The sequence below is a fragment of the Macrobrachium rosenbergii genome, chromosome 9, assembly GCF_040412425.1.
Source record: "Macrobrachium rosenbergii isolate ZJJX-2024 chromosome 9, ASM4041242v1, whole genome shotgun sequence".
NCBI lineage: Eukaryota > Metazoa > Arthropoda > Malacostraca > Decapoda > Palaemonidae > Macrobrachium > Macrobrachium rosenbergii.
In genome coordinates, this window is record NC_089749.1 from 26,938,476 (window position 1) to 26,955,730 (window position 17,255).

Consider the following 17,255-nt stretch of genomic DNA (forward strand, 5'->3'; position numbering starts at 1 on the left):
AGGTATAATCTAGTAATTTTGTACATGGGCAGTAATGATTTAACAAATAATCCAGTGCTTGATGTTTGGGAACGTTATTGCGCCTTGGTAGAGCGCTTAAGACAGATTGCAGTTACTGTTGCCCTATGCAACGCAGAAATTAGAATGTACAAAGAAACGAACCGTTTCAACATTGATCCTGAACAATACGATGCTGATGTGAAAAACTTTAATGCTCATTTGAGAAGGTATTGTGCTAGAAGTAGGAGATATCATGTTAGGCATTTATTGATGAATGCATGGGTGTACCGACGAAACCGGACAGCCGATAGTGTTCATTTCATCCGTAGTGTAAGAAGTGTGCTTGATAATCGCTTTGCGAAACTCATGCGTAATGAACAAGCCCATTAAACAGTAGAGTAAAAAGCCGAAATTCTAGTCTTGGTCCATCGTTTTGTTTTGTTTGAAAACGCAGTTTTATTGCCATACACATTCCTATTCTTCCTATACAGATTAAAGTAGTCACACCCTCCTCTTTACACATCGGTAACATAATTCGATCACCTTCTTCCATCAAAATGACAAACCACACAGAACCTAAGTTCTTTTCTGCTGTAACTAACCTGCTATAAGACACTTTAGACCAAGCACATCGAGACCTCGTCGAGTCTCATAGCCTGTCTGTATATGAAGAAACACTTAATAGAGTAAAAGCGGATGAGAAGGTACTTAAAGATGCGTACGTCCAGTCATTAGTAACTACTGACCCCAAAGTTGAAAGTGAAGTTAAGAATGTCTTAGACCGCGTTTGTAAGGCCATAACCTTGATCACTGACAGAATAAGTTCCCTATTGAACTCTGCTCGATCCAAGAAAGAATTGCCATGACTTAAGGAGATTCCTTTGCCCACCCTCAGTGGGGAGAGAAGTGAGTATAGCAATTTCATAGAATTGCTTAATGTGCTAGTTCACGGTCGACCTGATCTAGACGACGTGACTAGATTTACTTATCTAACTGGATTGTTGAAAGGAGAGCCCCTCAGACTGATTAGCAGCCTGAGTATAACTGCGCATAACTATGCCATAGCAAGAAAGCTGTTGAAAGAGAGCTATGGTGACACGCACCAAGCGTTGGTCGTGTTGCACCGTAAGTTAGCCGATTTACCCGTGCCTAAGTGTAATCATCAGGATTTGCGGGAGTTCAGAGTTGAAGTTGCTGCCCTTACCAAACAAATTAAGCAGCTTAACTGGGCAGCGTTGGATCATGGTATGTTACTTAGCTTATTGTGTCAGAAACTATCAAAAGGTGACGTGTATCTTCGCATTACTGATCATCTGAGAAAGTGTGACTTTAATCTTGACGAAATGTATTCTGCTGTCGATTACATAATTTGCTCATGTGAGAATGATGCCCTCCAGAAAGGAGAGGATCTTTCAGTTGATGTTCAAGCTGAAACTGTACACTTGAGTGCCTCATGCTCCGAGAATTGCCCATTCTGTAACTGTAATCACACAGCGTATCAATGTACCAAATTTTCCAGTGCTGCCTCCAAAAGGCGCCAACTCGTACTCAGTCACAGATGTTTTAAATGCTTAGCTACAGGACATGCAAGTCATCAGTGCCCCAGTAGACAAACTTGTAAACTCTGTAATGAAAGGCATCACCACCTCATTTGTGAAGGGAGTGGCAGCAATAGATTGTCTCACAATGTGTTCTTGGGGAAATCGTTCTAACCATACACACCCGAGTCCATCCCACCAGACAATTGCCCGACCAGTAGTCCAACACCGAAAAACTGTCACAATCACCCCTGAATCCTCCCAAGGAAAATGTGTGAATCGAACTCGATCAACCGTTGTAACCAGTTCTGATCGTAGTGATCAAAGTAAAAGTAAAGTAAATGAAAAACCTTCCACCAGTACGAGATCTGTAAAAGACGAACCAACTGCTGAATTACCCACCACCTTGTTACCCACCGCTAAAGTAGTTATGTATAATCAGCAACAACCAGTCACTATCAGGATGTTTTTGGATACTGGTAGCCAGAGGAGCTTTATTTCAACATCACTGGCTCGTAAATTGAGATTGAAAGTAATAAGAAAGGTAAAGTTAAATTTAGCCCCCTTTGCTTCTCAATCAGCCACGGGAGAATACGAGACAGTTGGTGGTAGACTTCATCTGGGAAAATGCGTGGTTAGAGTAAACTTAGTTGTTCATGATCATGCTGATACCCCCATTCATAATTTGGGATTAGTAAACGTCAAAAAACAACTGGAAGGTAAGGGATACACATTAGCTGATAGTAAAGCGAAAAGTGACTTGCTGAAAGACATCAATCTTCTCATTGGAGCAGACTATTTTGGTTATTTTGTGACTGGAATGGAAAGGATAGATGGCGTAAATTTGTTCTTTATTCATAATGGCGTAGCCTCCTGCGGGAAAACACCGCAATGGGCACTGCAAGGTGTCGTGAAATCAAATGTGTGTGTGTTGAGGGTCCACAGAATCAGAAAATGAACATGAAGTAGATTGTTGGTGGAGACTGGACACCCTGGGTATTTCCCCTGACGAACAATTCACCGAGTCAGAGAAAAATGCAATGATACAGGTGCAACAGAGCGTAGTGAAGACGTGATTGGGTTATCGGGTTAGCTTACCTTTCAAAGGGACGCAACGTCCAACTAACAATTACTGTAATGCTGCCGTGCAGCTTAGTGCTTTGGAAAAGTAGTTTCAGAAGGATCCTGGGTACACAGAGTTGTACCAGCGAGTCCTTGATACTTATTTTAGCTCAGACTTCATTGAAGAAGTTTCTGACCCCCGAAACAATGGATATTTTATGCCTCACTTTGGCATGAGGAAAGAGAGTAGCACAACTCCGTTGCGCATTGTTTTCAATGCGTCTTCTAAGCGTGAGGGTGAATTGTCCCTGAACGACTGCCAGTATGCTGGCCCGAGTTTGGTCGAACTCCCGTATGACCTATTGTTGAGGTTCCGATCGAATCCCTATGCTGTCATTAGTGATATCAGTAAGGCCTTCCTCCGAGCCCTACTACACCCGCAGATCATAAGTACGTACAATTCCTTTGGTGACAGGAGCCTGGTAAAACAGCAACCTATGCCTTCAGAGTGGTGGTTTTTGGTGTCACCACCAGTCCTTACCATCTGTTACACACACATCTAAGGGACAATGAGAGAGAAGAGCTGATGAAGTCATTTTATGTGGACAACTTTTTGAAAACCTATGATTCAGTGCCTGAGATGAAAGCTGAGTGCAAGCAGGTGAAAGATTTGTTGGCAGACGCAGGTATGCCCTTAACAGGTTGGGCAAGCAATGTGTTGGAGCTGATGAGGAAGTGGAAGCTGATGAACCAAATGTGGTGACTGTTAGGTACGAAGTGGGATAGCAGTAAGGATGTGCTGAGTCTGAAGGGTGGAAAGAAGATGAATGAGTCTGAGAGGGATGGAAAACTCATGAAGCATAAGTTACTTTCGTTGCTCGTGTCGACTTTTGACCCGTTGGGATTAGTTAGTCCAGCGTTCATGAAAGGAAAGCTGTTGCTGCAGGATTTGTGGGAAGGAGTTGAATGAGATGAGGTACTGTCGCTGGAGAGGCAACGTCAAGCTCAGGAGATACTCGAGCAGTTTGAGTCAGTGGAAGTTTTGGAGTTGGGCCAAGCGTGCAAACACACACCCCCCCTTTTTTTTTTCTTTCCGTTTTTGAGAGTTGGTGGTTGAGAGTGTAGAATCAGTGCCTATCACGTGAGCCCTCCACTTTGTTGGTGGGAGGATGTTGTGAAAAGTTGCACCTTTCACCACCTTGCTGGGCCCCTGGGCATTAAAAACCACGTCGTCTTCCTGCTTGCCCATGGGGCTGGACGAACATACGTCGATCTCGTCTGGACGGCGCTAATGCACGATCAGGACGTGTCTAGTTGGCGGGAAAGTCGCAATTATGCATCATTGAATATTAATTAACTTAGCCCTGTGAGGGTGGATCTCATTTTTCCTAAATAACGTCATCAGTAATCTGTATGTGAAATTTGAGCCTTGTTGGATAAGGCATTCTGATACATAAATTGACACAGCTGGAGCACCTTTCCCGCCCTCCTCGAACGACTATAAAGACTGGGAGCAGACTCACATAACCGGCTTTCCGATCCAGTACATCATAGGGTTAACTTGTAAATAGTAAGCACTGAGAGGTTCTTTGTTCATATCACTCGACCTATGGTACAGCAAGTAAGGAAGGATAAGTAATTGAATTTTGTAAATGTGTCTACCGAGGTTTAGTTTCTAAATTATTTCAAACCGGTAGTAAATATCATGATAATTAACGTTCTGAATAAGGTAACGAAGCCTCTGTCGGCTTCATGTGTGCTGTGTGATTCGTTTGATATTTGAGATATAATTTAGCTTGGGGAATTCCATTATTCATGCATTTATTAGTGATGGGTTTTTCTGTGTAAATAATTGTGTAAACAAAGTAGTTATAAGCCAACATTTTAAAAACTGTTGTCTCATTGAGCCTTCCCTAGATTGTAGACGTTCTCATCATCCTTCGCAATCCTATAGCTAATAACATCAGGGAGAAACAATGTGTTGTGATTGAATTTTCACAACAACAACGTTAGAGTTACGGAATTCGCTAAGTCACTATTGTCTTATTGTGAAAATGTTTCGTACATGATAAAGAATAGATTTTTATCCTTGATATTTTTTCAGCTAATGAATTACATCGTACGTTAACTGTACGCTGTATTTTTACAGGAATAGTATATTAAGGTCTCTCTTTAGAATGAACAGTATTCTCCATTCAAGTACTATCTTCCCTCTGCCATTATTATTATTGTTATTATTATTATTATTATTATTATTATTATTATTATTATTATTATTATTATTATTATTATTCAACATGAGCACATGTCCATATAAAACCAATCGTAAAGGGCATCAGTTTGCTACCTAAGACTCCACACAATTGAATTGCCGCACGGGCAAGGATGACAACTTTGAAAAGAAAGTGTTTTAGACATACAACTAGATTAATAAATCACTTTAAAAAATAGTTTTATGTAAACAAATGTACCTTAAAGTATGACTGCAGTCTCATTTTAACATGAACCAATGTCCGTGACAAGTTTCCATTTATTGCTGTCAGTGAGATTCTGACTGACTGGCAAGTTTAACCAATAATAAAAACTAAGTGTTTATTGTACATTGCCAGGAATATTTGTCCAAAAAGGATATAAAAGACCTCATATTACTGCGCACTGTCATAGAGCAGAATGTGGAATCTGACGCTTTGGATATCGCAGTAATTTAAAAGGGGCGGGCACTATAGATGGCAGAAGATTTTGCCTGTTGAACGATTTGGCTTGTGGAAGATAGCCATTCAGGATAGCTCCCGACTATGGTCCAAATCATAACAAATGCCTTCAAAACTGAAACAATCAATCAAGCCATATTTAAAAGACAGAGACACCATGAGGCTGCAGACGCCAAGCAGGAGAACAAGGTATCATCAGTGGAACAGGAGAACTTAAAAAAATTCTGAGCAGCATCTCTCAAGAAAGTTTTGGTTATAACTGAAGCAAACTTGAAAGTCAAGTCATTCACTCTGCGTGAGCGTCAGTTCTTCATTGATTTGGCCAGGGGATCAACATTTCATTTCTCAGTTACAGTGCTAGGTCTCTAGTTCTGAACCCTGTCTAAAGTAGTCAAGATCTTTAAACATTCACGAGTCTCCTTCCCATGCTCATATTTCAGAGTTAATATAACTGAATTTTAATCTTAGCTGGTGCGGGACTTGAGCTTTATTAAAGGTATCTAATACAGTATTCTTTTAAAGTACGATAATAAGGTTAATTCCTCATGGAAATGTTGACAGATACTAAATTTTACTCTAGTTAAGTTTTCCTTGGAACGTCCAAGAATATGAGACGCAGAGACAGCCTCCTGATTGAAAGGGACCAGAAGCCATCCAAAGGAACACAGATATTTGCTACATTCTCGGGTAAGTAATATTCATTACTGCATCACGTGATTATTATTTACATAGTCATCAATATAGGTGCCTCACTTAAATAATGATATTTGATAAATAATGATTCAAAATAATGATTCATTCAGCAACCTTCACACTCCCGGAATCTCATAGTATTCCCTCAGATGAAGGGGCTTTTTTACTTCTGTGGATGTCTGAATTAGCATAACGTTCCATGACAAGTGCACTGTGTGTGCATCAGTTATTCTTGATATTGGAATGCAACTTATGGCTTGCATGTCTACTGGTACAAAATGAAAATCATGGATATTTTCTTATCTGTATCAACACTAACTGACCTGGTTTTTTCCATGCAGCTGCCTTTAAAGTCGTTACCTTTTTACTCTATGTAACTTCTTGTTTCCATATAACACCATGCACCTATTTCACTATTTCTTTGGCACCTGTATATGCTAGCATTCTTTACTAGCTCAGTGACCCTGATCTTTGAAGCTTGTATACCCTTCATATACTTCTTCCACTTTAGAGTCTGTAACCTTAATAATTTTCCTACTAATATAATTCGCTTCATATCAGCCTTATGTTTTACTTACTAAAGTAACTTATCTGGAATGTGTATATGGATGAATTCTGAGCTCTCCCTCTTTAACTAAAACTACGTGCTATTTTCATTTTCACTTCAGCCAGATAATGATCAGATATATCTCCCGCCATTCCTCAACATAATCTTCCAAACCCACTCTTCCTCGCCATTTTCTCTTTCCTCAGTATACATATGAATATTATTTTGAAACTTCACCTTCTCAATATTTCAACCCCATTCAGAACAAATTAACATAAAACTCCCTGCATTTTCATTCACTCACAATTTGCATTAATGTCACCCAGCATGTTTTTTTGTGTAAACTTATGCATAAATGTATAGGAGTGATCTATATTTGTCCGAAAAATACTTTGAAAGACTATGAAAGTTAACCAGATGTTCCTTTGTTCAGCTTTAAGCTTAGGTCATATACTATTGTATGGTGTTTTACAAAACAGATCATCAAAAGATTAACCCTTACTAGCACCTTATAATGAAATACCTATAGTTTTCATGATAAAATTGACCTAAGCTTCGATTTTCAAGCTCAGTGTCTCAAAGTCACTTTTACAACTGTCTTGAGCCATGGGTAGTCAGAATGAAAACTGTATGACAACTGAGGTTTCACGTTTGCAGCTGCGCTGGCAGGAGCTTCAATTGGGACGTCTTTTGGTTACACATCTCCAGCTGGTCCTAGGCTCAAGAATCCAATTAGTGAGGCAGATGGCAAACTGCAACTAGATGCCGTCGAGTTGAACATCTTTGGTTCTTGCCTTACTCTGGCTGCAGCGCTTGGAGCTTTGCTTTGTGGCTTCTGCATGAGCAGATGGGGCAGGAGAATTACGTTGCTTGGGGCAGCGGTAGTGAGCATAATTGGATGGTTTCCCATAGGTAAAGAAATTTCTTAAAATTGTATTGGCCCAAAATACAGATCACTAGACACTGCATAATTACCAAATACTTCAGGGTATACTTACAAACATCTCAGCAGTCTTGGACGAAATTACTTTGGTAAATATCTGATAACTTGCTTAAGCGTGATATTGCTTTTACTGCCTGCCACCTGATAAACGATGAAAATAAGATTAGGTGGCTCTCAGTGTATTCATGCCTGTTATATTTCATTTTGATGGGTTATATCCAATACGATCAGAAGAATATTCATTAAAAACTTGGTAATTTCATACACACACACGCACACACGTGTGTGTGTGTATTTTGGAGTACTAAGAACAGCAACACTTATGTTATATGTTTTATAAGCTCAAAATATCATTTTTACCATCGATGTGTATGATAGAAAATTCACAGTAGTAAATTTTGAACTTTTCTTGGGTTTGGTTAAGTATTATCATTATCAATACTGCTCTTGTCATAATGCAGCTTTAGGAACGAGTTTTCCTCTCCTGATGTTTGGGCGAATCCTTAACGGCATAGGGACCGGGGCAGTGACTGTAGTTGGACCAGCTTACATTGGTGAAATTGCATCGCCCGCTATCAGGGGCTCACTTGGCAAGTATTCTTGACGCTTTCTTGCAAAGCAGTTTTCAGTAACCAGTTAGAATATGAAGCTCCATTTGTTATTAAATTTCCCTCATTCTGTGGCATAATTTTTTGGCCTGTTTACCAGACTTAGTGATGTTTCTGCCTGAAAGTTGTCCTGAGACTATAGACCACTATCTAATTTGGACTTGTTTTTTTCTTTGTTAGGTGCCTGCTTTCCAGTGATGATTACTGTAGGCAATATATTTGTCTTTGGACTGGGATCTGTCATTTTCAGCTGGCGAGGCCTGGCAGCTATTTCTGCCACCCCTGCAATACTGTGTTTTATCTGCATGTTTTTCAGTAAGGAGTCTCCCCAGTTCTTAATCATGAAGGCCAGGCACCAGGAGGCAAGAGACGCTCTTCAGTACTTCAGAGGTGAGACATTCAGTGTTTATAAAAGTGATTAATTTGTGTGTATTTGATATCTAAATACTACCTGTTTTTAGATACTTCAGTTGTAAATAGCAGGTATTTTTTTACTGGCAATACTGAAACAAGGATGAAATTTTGCTAAAGTAAGACCTTTTATATGTAAAATTTGGACAGGAGAGCAAAGTAACCTCGTTTCAATTTTGTTTAGACCCCGTTGTACTGAAAGCAGCCACTTGTATTTTCTGACATTATGGCCGAGATTAACAATTCCCGTGTCGTAATATGTTAAGAGACTTGTGTAAAACATGGCAAATTTTGCCTTTTTTGTTGCCATTTTCCTGCACTAAGACTTGTGAAATTGGCAGCACAACTGGGCTTGTTCTTGTTATAAGATTAAGCCAGCCATGTGCTGGCATGGACTCTTGCTCTTTAGAGCAGCGGTAACATCAACTAACCCATGGTAGAGGGACAAGTTTCAAAGCAACACCCATGTCGCTGCATTGTCGACAAAAAAAAGGGTCCGGAAAGAATTTGCTTAAAATATTATTTCATATATTCTTCGAATTGAGTTCTTTTGCACCAGGATCAGTTGACATCCATCTATATAAAAGTGTAGTTGATGAACATTATAATTATGCTGAATTTCCGCCATTCAATTTTCTCCGAAACTCCCTCTAACATATTAATCGGTGTAGGCCAAACTCTTCTGCATTACTTGGATGCCCCGACTTTTTATTACCGGATAAAATCACCAATGGACTGCCATCCGTACATTTCAGTATCCTCCACATTGTCACATCTTTCAACAGCAATAAAAGGAAGAGTGGGAGAGGGCTTGATTTATGTCTTTCCTTCATACCATTCTGTCCTATACCTTCCACTCTTTCAGGGATCTACAAACTGCCCTTTTTAAGCACATATCATGCCCCCTTCCGATTCAGATTAAAGTCCCTCCCTCAACAGTTTTGTGATACATACTTCATCCTTACAAGGGTCACTCGAATAAACACCGTGTTTAGTACCAGCCCCATGGTCATGAATGTTAAATAAGCCTTTAAATATCTCGGCAATAGTTTATTTGCAATAGATTTTAATAGCATACTGAGGAAGCTTGAGAACAAAGCAAAAAAACTCCAGTATCGAGAACCGGGATTTAAGTAAGAAAATACCGAATTTCTTGCCTAAAACGAATCCTTTCCTCATTGTTACCACTTCGTCGGTTTATATTCATGATATCCAAGGTGTCCATAGTCTCTTTACAATTTAAAAAATATATTACAAAAGCTATTGACGAGACACCATAATCAGATTTGTTCTATGTACTCAGCAGTTATCAAAGTTTTTAATCACATTGTATTTGTGTATTTCAGGTACCCTGTTGATGAAAGAGGTACTATTAAATGAACCCCTATAAAATGGCTACTCCTCAAGAAAAGGCACAATGTGTGTCATTGTTTATTGAAACAAAATTGGATATGCAGACTCAACCAAACTACAGAACTAAGTATGGAAGAGATCCACCGTCACATCCGTCAATTTGTGCATGGCACAAGAAATTTATGGAGACAGGAAAAGTGTTGGATAAAGGAAGGAGTGGACAACCAAGAACAGCTGAGGACAACATCGATCATATAAGACAAGCCTTTGAGCGTTCTCCCACAGAGTCCATCAGCACTGTTGCCAGATGCTTATAGCTACCACATTCAACAGTGCACAAAGTCTACACAAGAACTTGCGATTGTACGCTTACAAAGTGCAACTCATACAGGTAATCAAGCCAGATTATAAACCAAGACAAAAAGGGTTTGCAGTTAACATGCTGGAACGAATTTCTGAGGATGAAACATTCCCCAACTGAGTTTGTTTTAGTGATGTTTAGTCATGTTTCAGGAAAACTGAACACACATAATGTGAGAATCTGGGGATCAGAACATCCCCAAGTGACTAGGGAACAGGATATCCTGAGGCGATTCCTGTAAGAAGTATAAGTGCAAAGGTAATTGCTGAGAAGTTGGTGGAATTTTTCTCCAAGTTTGGAATTCCAGAAATTGTACAGAGTGATAGAGGAACGAACTTTACCTCAAAATTATTCCAGGATGTGATGAATTTGCTGGGAGTGAAACAACAGTTATCTACCGCTTATCACCCAGAGACTCAAGGAGCCTTAGAAAGGTTCCACCAGACTTTGAAAAGCATGTTAACCAAGTACTGTAATGAGTTGGGAAGAGAATGGGATGTTGGTTTACCCTTAATATTATTTGAGGTTAGAAATGCCTATCAAGAAAGTATGGGATGTTCGCCAAATGAAATGATTTTCGGTCAAAACGTGAGAGGTCCGTTGAAAATCCTTGCAGAGAACTGGGAAGAAATTCAAGAGGAAGTCCAAGGAGAATATGTGAAGAACTTGAGGAAAAGGTTAAAAGAAATTAGAAAATTCTCTTCAGAAAATCTGAAGACAAGCCAAAAGAAAATTAAAAGAAAGTATGATGCTAAGACTAAGCTAAGTTCTAGTGTTTTTGCCAATGAAAAGGTTTCCCCTTACAAATAAATTTCAAGGTCCTTATAGGATAACAGAAAAGTTAAGTGATCGAACTTATGTGATTGAAACACCAGGGAGAAGAAAACGACAGAGGAAGATACATGTAAATCTTTTGAAACCCTATTTCTCAGAGACTAGAACTGAGGTTATGTCTATAACCCAAACAACTTCATATACAGAGGATGATGATGGCTATGAGTTGGGAGCTGAAAACAAGATGAACAATTCCTCAATATTAGAAAATATAGAAAACAAACTAAAACATCTAAGTGTTGAACAAAGCAAAGAATTAACTGATATGATCCAAAGTTTCCCTGAGATTTTTACAGACATACCTAAGTGAACCGACTTGACAAAGCATGATATAAAGAACAGAGAAGATGCTAAACCATTCAAGCAAAGAGCTTACCGTGTATCATCCTTTCATCAAGATGTTTTGAAAACGGAAGTTGAATATTTGTTGCAGCACGGATTGGCAGAGCCCAGTTCAAGTCATTATTGTTCTCCTTGTGTGTTAGTGAAGAAACCAGATGGCTCAATTAGGATGTGTACTGATTATAGAAAACTGAATTCCATCAGTGTAGCTGATGATTATCCCTTACCTCTTATTGATCAATTACTTGATAATATTGGGCAAGCCAAGTTTGTTTCCAAAATAGCCTTACTAAAAGGATATTATCAGATTCCCCTAGATGACGATGCCAAACTGCTGTCAGCTTTCATCACTCCTTTCGGACTATATCAATATACTGTCTTGCCATTTGGACTGATGAATGCCCCTGCAACTTTCCAACGAGTGACGGATCAACTACTAGGGTCAATCAAAGGAGTGGGTGTATACCTTGACGATATTGTGATTTATTCCAATACCTGGGAAGAACATTTAAGGATTTTAAGGAAAGTCTTCAAGAAACTACGAGAAGCAAGATTAACAGTCAACCTACAGAAAAGTGAACCTAGGGAAAGCAACTGTTCAGTATCTAGGGTTCGAAGTTGGAAAAGGCCTTCTCGCTCCTCTTGACGCTAATGTAGAGGGTATTCGTAAAGCTGCTCCTCCTACTACTAGAAAACAACTACAAAGATTTTTGGGCATGGCTGGATTTTATCGCTGCCTTTGTCCAAACTTCTCAGCTGGGGTAGCTCCTTTAACTGACTTAACAAGTCCAAAAATCAAGTTTGTTTGGACCCCAGAATGTCAAGAGTCTTTTGAGAAAGTTAAAGCTATTTTAACTTTGAAACCAGTGCTGCAGGCTCCAGACTTCAATAAAAAGTTTGTGATACAAGTTGACGCATCTGATAGCGGAATTGGGGCTGTTCTTCTTCAGGAAGATGAATATCAAATTATGCACCCTGTGTGCTTCATGTCATGAAAGCTAAAGAAACATCAGAGGAATTATTCTACAATTGAAAAGGAGACATTGGCATTAATTACAGCCTTGAAAAAGTTTGAAGAATATGTGAATCAACCTAATAGTGAAGAAGTTTTAGTGTTATCTGGCCACAATCCTATAACATTTATCAATAAGATGAAGAATCACAATCAACGATTAACAAGGTGGTCTTTGTGTTTACAACCGTACAATGTGAAGGTAAAGCATATAACGGGGAAAGATAATATCGTTGCAGATTATTTATCCCGTACCGAATCGGTGGATTCGAACCCGGGATAATTAATCTTCTGGGGGGAGGAATATTATAAGGTGTTATAATATACAAAACTATTCTACAAATATTATATGGGTCTCTGTGAAAATTTTGATGTTTTGCTTACAGATTCATCATTTGTTGTGGTGATATGATTTTAAAACGTCTTTTCTTACAGATAAATTGTATATCATGTAATCTTAAAATGTCTTGATATGTTTTTTCCATTTGTTTAATATGTGGTGCAGTATATGAAAATTGTATACTGAGTGTTAACGTGTTGTAGAGTGAGGGAGAGATGTTTTTTTTTGGAACCACTGTCACTTAGCCCACTTCCTGTATTTACTCAAGTGTTTGGAGAAAGGCAGAGGCCCTTTTGTCTTATGTGACGAGTTTGACAGCTATTGGCGAATTGCCTGTTACATATTTGTTCTGTGTGCCTATCCCCTGGTTATTAGCTGTGGCTATGCCTATTAAGTTTTCATAGTCTGAGAAAGAGAGAATGAGTAAGTGAGAGAGATGAAGTTGACATGCTGACAGTGAGCCAGTTTTGGTCAAAAAGTACTTCCTTTTGTTTGTTCAGGTGTTTGAGTGAACAGCGGATAGTGCCAATCATTGATAAGATCTCTGGCATATTTCCTTCTGGGCTTAGAATTTCCTGTATGTATACCATACATGTATACCTGTATGTATAATGTATGTACACTTTATGTATCATGTATTCTGGGAGGGCTTGAAGATAAAAGTGCAGTACTGAACCAGAGTCAGGCAGTCAGCCACAGGGGTTGCTGGGAATAGGGTGTCTCTCTCTCTCTCTCAATCATACCATTCATGTATAAGGGGTTACTGGCTGCTCCCTTATTTGTAAAAGTTTTGTTAAATTCACCCAAGAAGTGTATATATTTTGTAAGAGTGATCTAAGGTTTTTTATATTGTGCAAACATTGTGAAAATGTATTTTGCTATTATCTGTTGAAGAAGGTAAGGTTCTTACTTGATATGTTTTGTGCTGTTATTGTGATAGAGAATTATTATTTTGATAAGAGGTGAATAATATCTCTCATAGTGAGTTCTAATGTGTCTTGCTGCTAATTATATATCATTGTGTATGTCATTGTCACTGACAGTGTTGCCTTTGAGAAAGTCTTAGAAAGACGTGAGTTTAACTTTTTTTAAAAGTGAAGGTAATCTTTTGAAAGATTGATGTAATCTTTAAACATATTTTTGTCTAAGTGAAATTGCTGTTGGTATATTTCCATTTTTGCATATTTCGTTCTTATATGTCTGCGTCGACATATATTACTAAATTATAATTACTGTTTTACAAAGTTTTGTGCTGGTGATTACTTAGCATTTTGTTAGTGCATACTTATTATTGAGATTTCAGAGAATATTTATATGGATTCCAGCCAGTACTATTTTGGTGAACATTTGTGTTGAGTTTAATTAATCAGGTATATGTTTAAAACTTGAGTGATAGTTAATGGTTTGAATCTTACTTAATCAAATTGCTTTCTTAATAAATTAAAGTCTTGTGAATTAAACTTCATTAAGAAATACTTAAATCTTACACTGTTATCAATTAATAGTAAATCTTTTTGAGATTGTGAACTCTGCATATAACTTTTGAACTTAGAAATAAACCTGTTTGTTTAAAGTTTTAAAAGCCCAGCATTTCATTTTGACCACCAGTAATTAGAGAAATTAATGAATGTGTACAAGGTAAGTGCTATATAAGTTTGTTCACCTGAGACATATCTAGGTGAAATAGAACCAGGGAAACTGTTATAGTGTTTGTTGAAGTGATACCCATTTTCCACTAGTCTGTTTATAACTTATTAATTGTTACCTCACCCATAACTTGATAAAGATACATTGATTTTCTCAAGTGATAAGTAAGTTTTATGGGATCACTGTACCTTTAGAGTATTCAGTCTTAATATTTTGTTATGAGGTTTCAAGTATCTGGTCAAAGTGAGGTAACTTTTGGTATTATTATTTGTGTAATACCATGGTGCTTGATCACTTCGTGACAATATATATATATATATATATATATATATATATATATATATATATATATATATATATATATATATATATATATATATATATACACATATATGTATAATATACAGTATATATATACAGTGTATATAGTGTGTGTGTGTGTTTCTGAAATAGCTATTTAAAGTCTATTGTTGTGATCAAATTCTATTTCCTCATTTCTTCTAGGGTACGTATGAAGATCGTCTACCATGAGATAAATAGTAGCACGTGCTAGATACGGAATCCGAAAACTTGACAAAAAATATAATAATGCATTTTTCTATGAAAGCCCCTTTTTGTCCCTCAGGCAAAGATTATGACGTCAGTGAAGAGTTTGTAAGCATGCAAGCATTCGTAGACGACTTAAATCAAAAGAACGGGAGCTTTCGTGACCTCTTGCTGCCTCACAGTATGAAGCCAGCAGTTATTTGCTGTACTGTCCTTTTCTTCAGTCAAGTGTCTGGGATGACGCCTATGATACTTAATCTCCGGACTGTATTTGAGGTAATGTGGTTATCTTCATGATGTAGTGTCATGCAATTAAATTCTTAGGGCACTTGTTTTTTTCTTGTTAGTGGTTTCCAGCTGTATGAAATGTATGTAGCCAATGGCTCTTCTTGGTCAAATGGAATGTTTTGACAACAGTTTAAATTCATTATATGCAGACGAGCACTGCTTGAAGCCCCTTCAGGTACTAAACTCGAAGAATTAACGAGGTACCATTCAGCCACTTTTCTTAGAGAACCGCCGATGACCTTAATTTTTCGGCGCCATTTATCAGATGATCTCGATGTTGATCAGTATGAAAGTACATTTGGAAAATTCACTGTACATCAAAACTCGAAAATTTGTGTTTTTCTTTTTTTACCTTTGTGTTTAACTTTCCCGTTACAGGAAGCATCATCCGGGATCCAGGAAGACCTCTCGACTATCATCATCGGGGTGGTGGAACTAGTCTTTACTCTAGTGTCAGTGGGCCTCGTTGACAGGGCCGGTCGGAAGTTGCTGTTGGTGGCGTCCAGTGCTGTCATGTGCTTGTCTCTAGGTAAAAACTTTTTCAGACCTTATTGTATCCTTACTTGTAGTGCATTCACGGAGACTGAAAATAGGTACAGTACACTGTATGGAAACATTTTATTTTTTTCATTTTAATATATGAGATAAAGACTGAAGCTTGCCCGATTCAATTGCTAAACTAGTGTATGCACCAACTGCCAGTAACGCTGATAGCGCTCAACAGTTTCATGAATAATTAAGTTTATTTTGATTGTCAGATAATAAATTACGCAACTCAGGCACAGAGAAGAAAAGCTGAATTTCAATTCACACGCAGTGAAATTCAAAGCCTTCGGCTTTCTGGTTACAAGTAAAAATGATCTTACTGATATGAAAATCTTTCTTTTTGTTTATGTAGCTGTTTTGGGTGCTTACTTCTACCTCGCTCAGCAGAACAAAGAATGGGCTCGAGAAACTCTAGGATGGCTTCCGCTAACAGCTCTTATCCTGTTCTTTGCAGCCCTGAATGCAGGATTCTTCCCAGTTCAATATATTCTGATAGGTATGTATAATGGGTCGCATACAGGTCTGCAGAAAGGGGGTATGCTGAAAGTTTCACTATAAACGTCACAAGTGTTGTTAGGGAAAACAACATAAGCCGTCGTTATATGAAGTAACTTGGGAGACAGAGTGCCTCCAAAATGGGGGGTTTGATCACAGAACCATGTAAAATTATGGTAGTCTGTTAGCAATCCAGTATTACTGACTGGTTTTACCTAAGGATAAACTTCCATTTTAAAATTTTCCTTCTTCCTGTAAGTACTCTTGATTTTTGACTGTCAGCTATATAGTTCACTCTTCGACAAGCATTTAGTTGAGGTGAGCACTCAGTTAGCAGCAAAGACTGACATCGAGTGATTTAAACAATAATAAAATAAATAATTATGATTGTTAATCAGTAAGCATTGATACTCACTTGTTAGTGAAGTCTAAATTGTATTGTTTATGTCTTTTCAAAGTGGATTTCCCATCACTGAACAAAATCCACATTTGCACGTTTCACATAGTTTTAATAATTGCAAAACAACAACTCAATGAATCATTTGTAAAATAAAAGTAACAGAAGTAATTATACATTATAAGCTAAATCTTAATGACAGCCCATGACCTCAGGCTTATCTACAATACGTTATTTACTTAAGTTATATTAAATTTCAGTGTAATATCCCTTGGGTAAATTCTTATATTAGGTCTGAAATTTATTATATTTAGATAAAACAAATTAAAATTACACGCCTCACAACATGCTCTATAAAAACAGAAACATCCCTATGGTAACTGAAAACCTCACTAAATTGAAGTTTGTGATTTATCACACATGAGCGAGTCGGCCAAGGAACTTTGTAGCCCTGATCTATTCACTCATCAATTACAGGTGAGCTTCTCACTCCAGAGGTGAAAGGAGTTTTTGGCAGTATATCGATTATGGTGAGCTCGATTTCAGGCTTCGTGGTTTCTGTGTCATTTGAGCCGATGCAG

General features: G+C 38.0%; 1 protein-coding gene across 1 annotated transcript in view; it reads left to right on the forward strand.

Annotated features, from left to right (window-relative positions):
• LOC136841626 (facilitated trehalose transporter Tret1-like) overlaps positions 1–17,255 on the forward strand; it is a 35,899-nt gene that overhangs the window by 7,100 nt on the left and 11,544 nt on the right. Inside the window, exons 2-9 of the mRNA XM_067108745.1 lie at positions 5,892–5,998; positions 7,209–7,463; positions 7,956–8,084; positions 8,283–8,492; positions 15,028–15,224; positions 15,615–15,765; positions 16,135–16,278; positions 17,152–17,255. Of these exons, the coding sequence (XP_066964846.1) occupies positions 5,920–5,998; positions 7,209–7,463; positions 7,956–8,084; positions 8,283–8,492; positions 15,028–15,224; positions 15,615–15,765; positions 16,135–16,278; positions 17,152–17,255 (1,269 nt within the window). The 5' untranslated portion in view covers positions 5,892–5,919. The remainder of the gene's footprint in view (positions 1–5,891; positions 5,999–7,208; positions 7,464–7,955; positions 8,085–8,282; positions 8,493–15,027; positions 15,225–15,614; positions 15,766–16,134; positions 16,279–17,151) is intronic.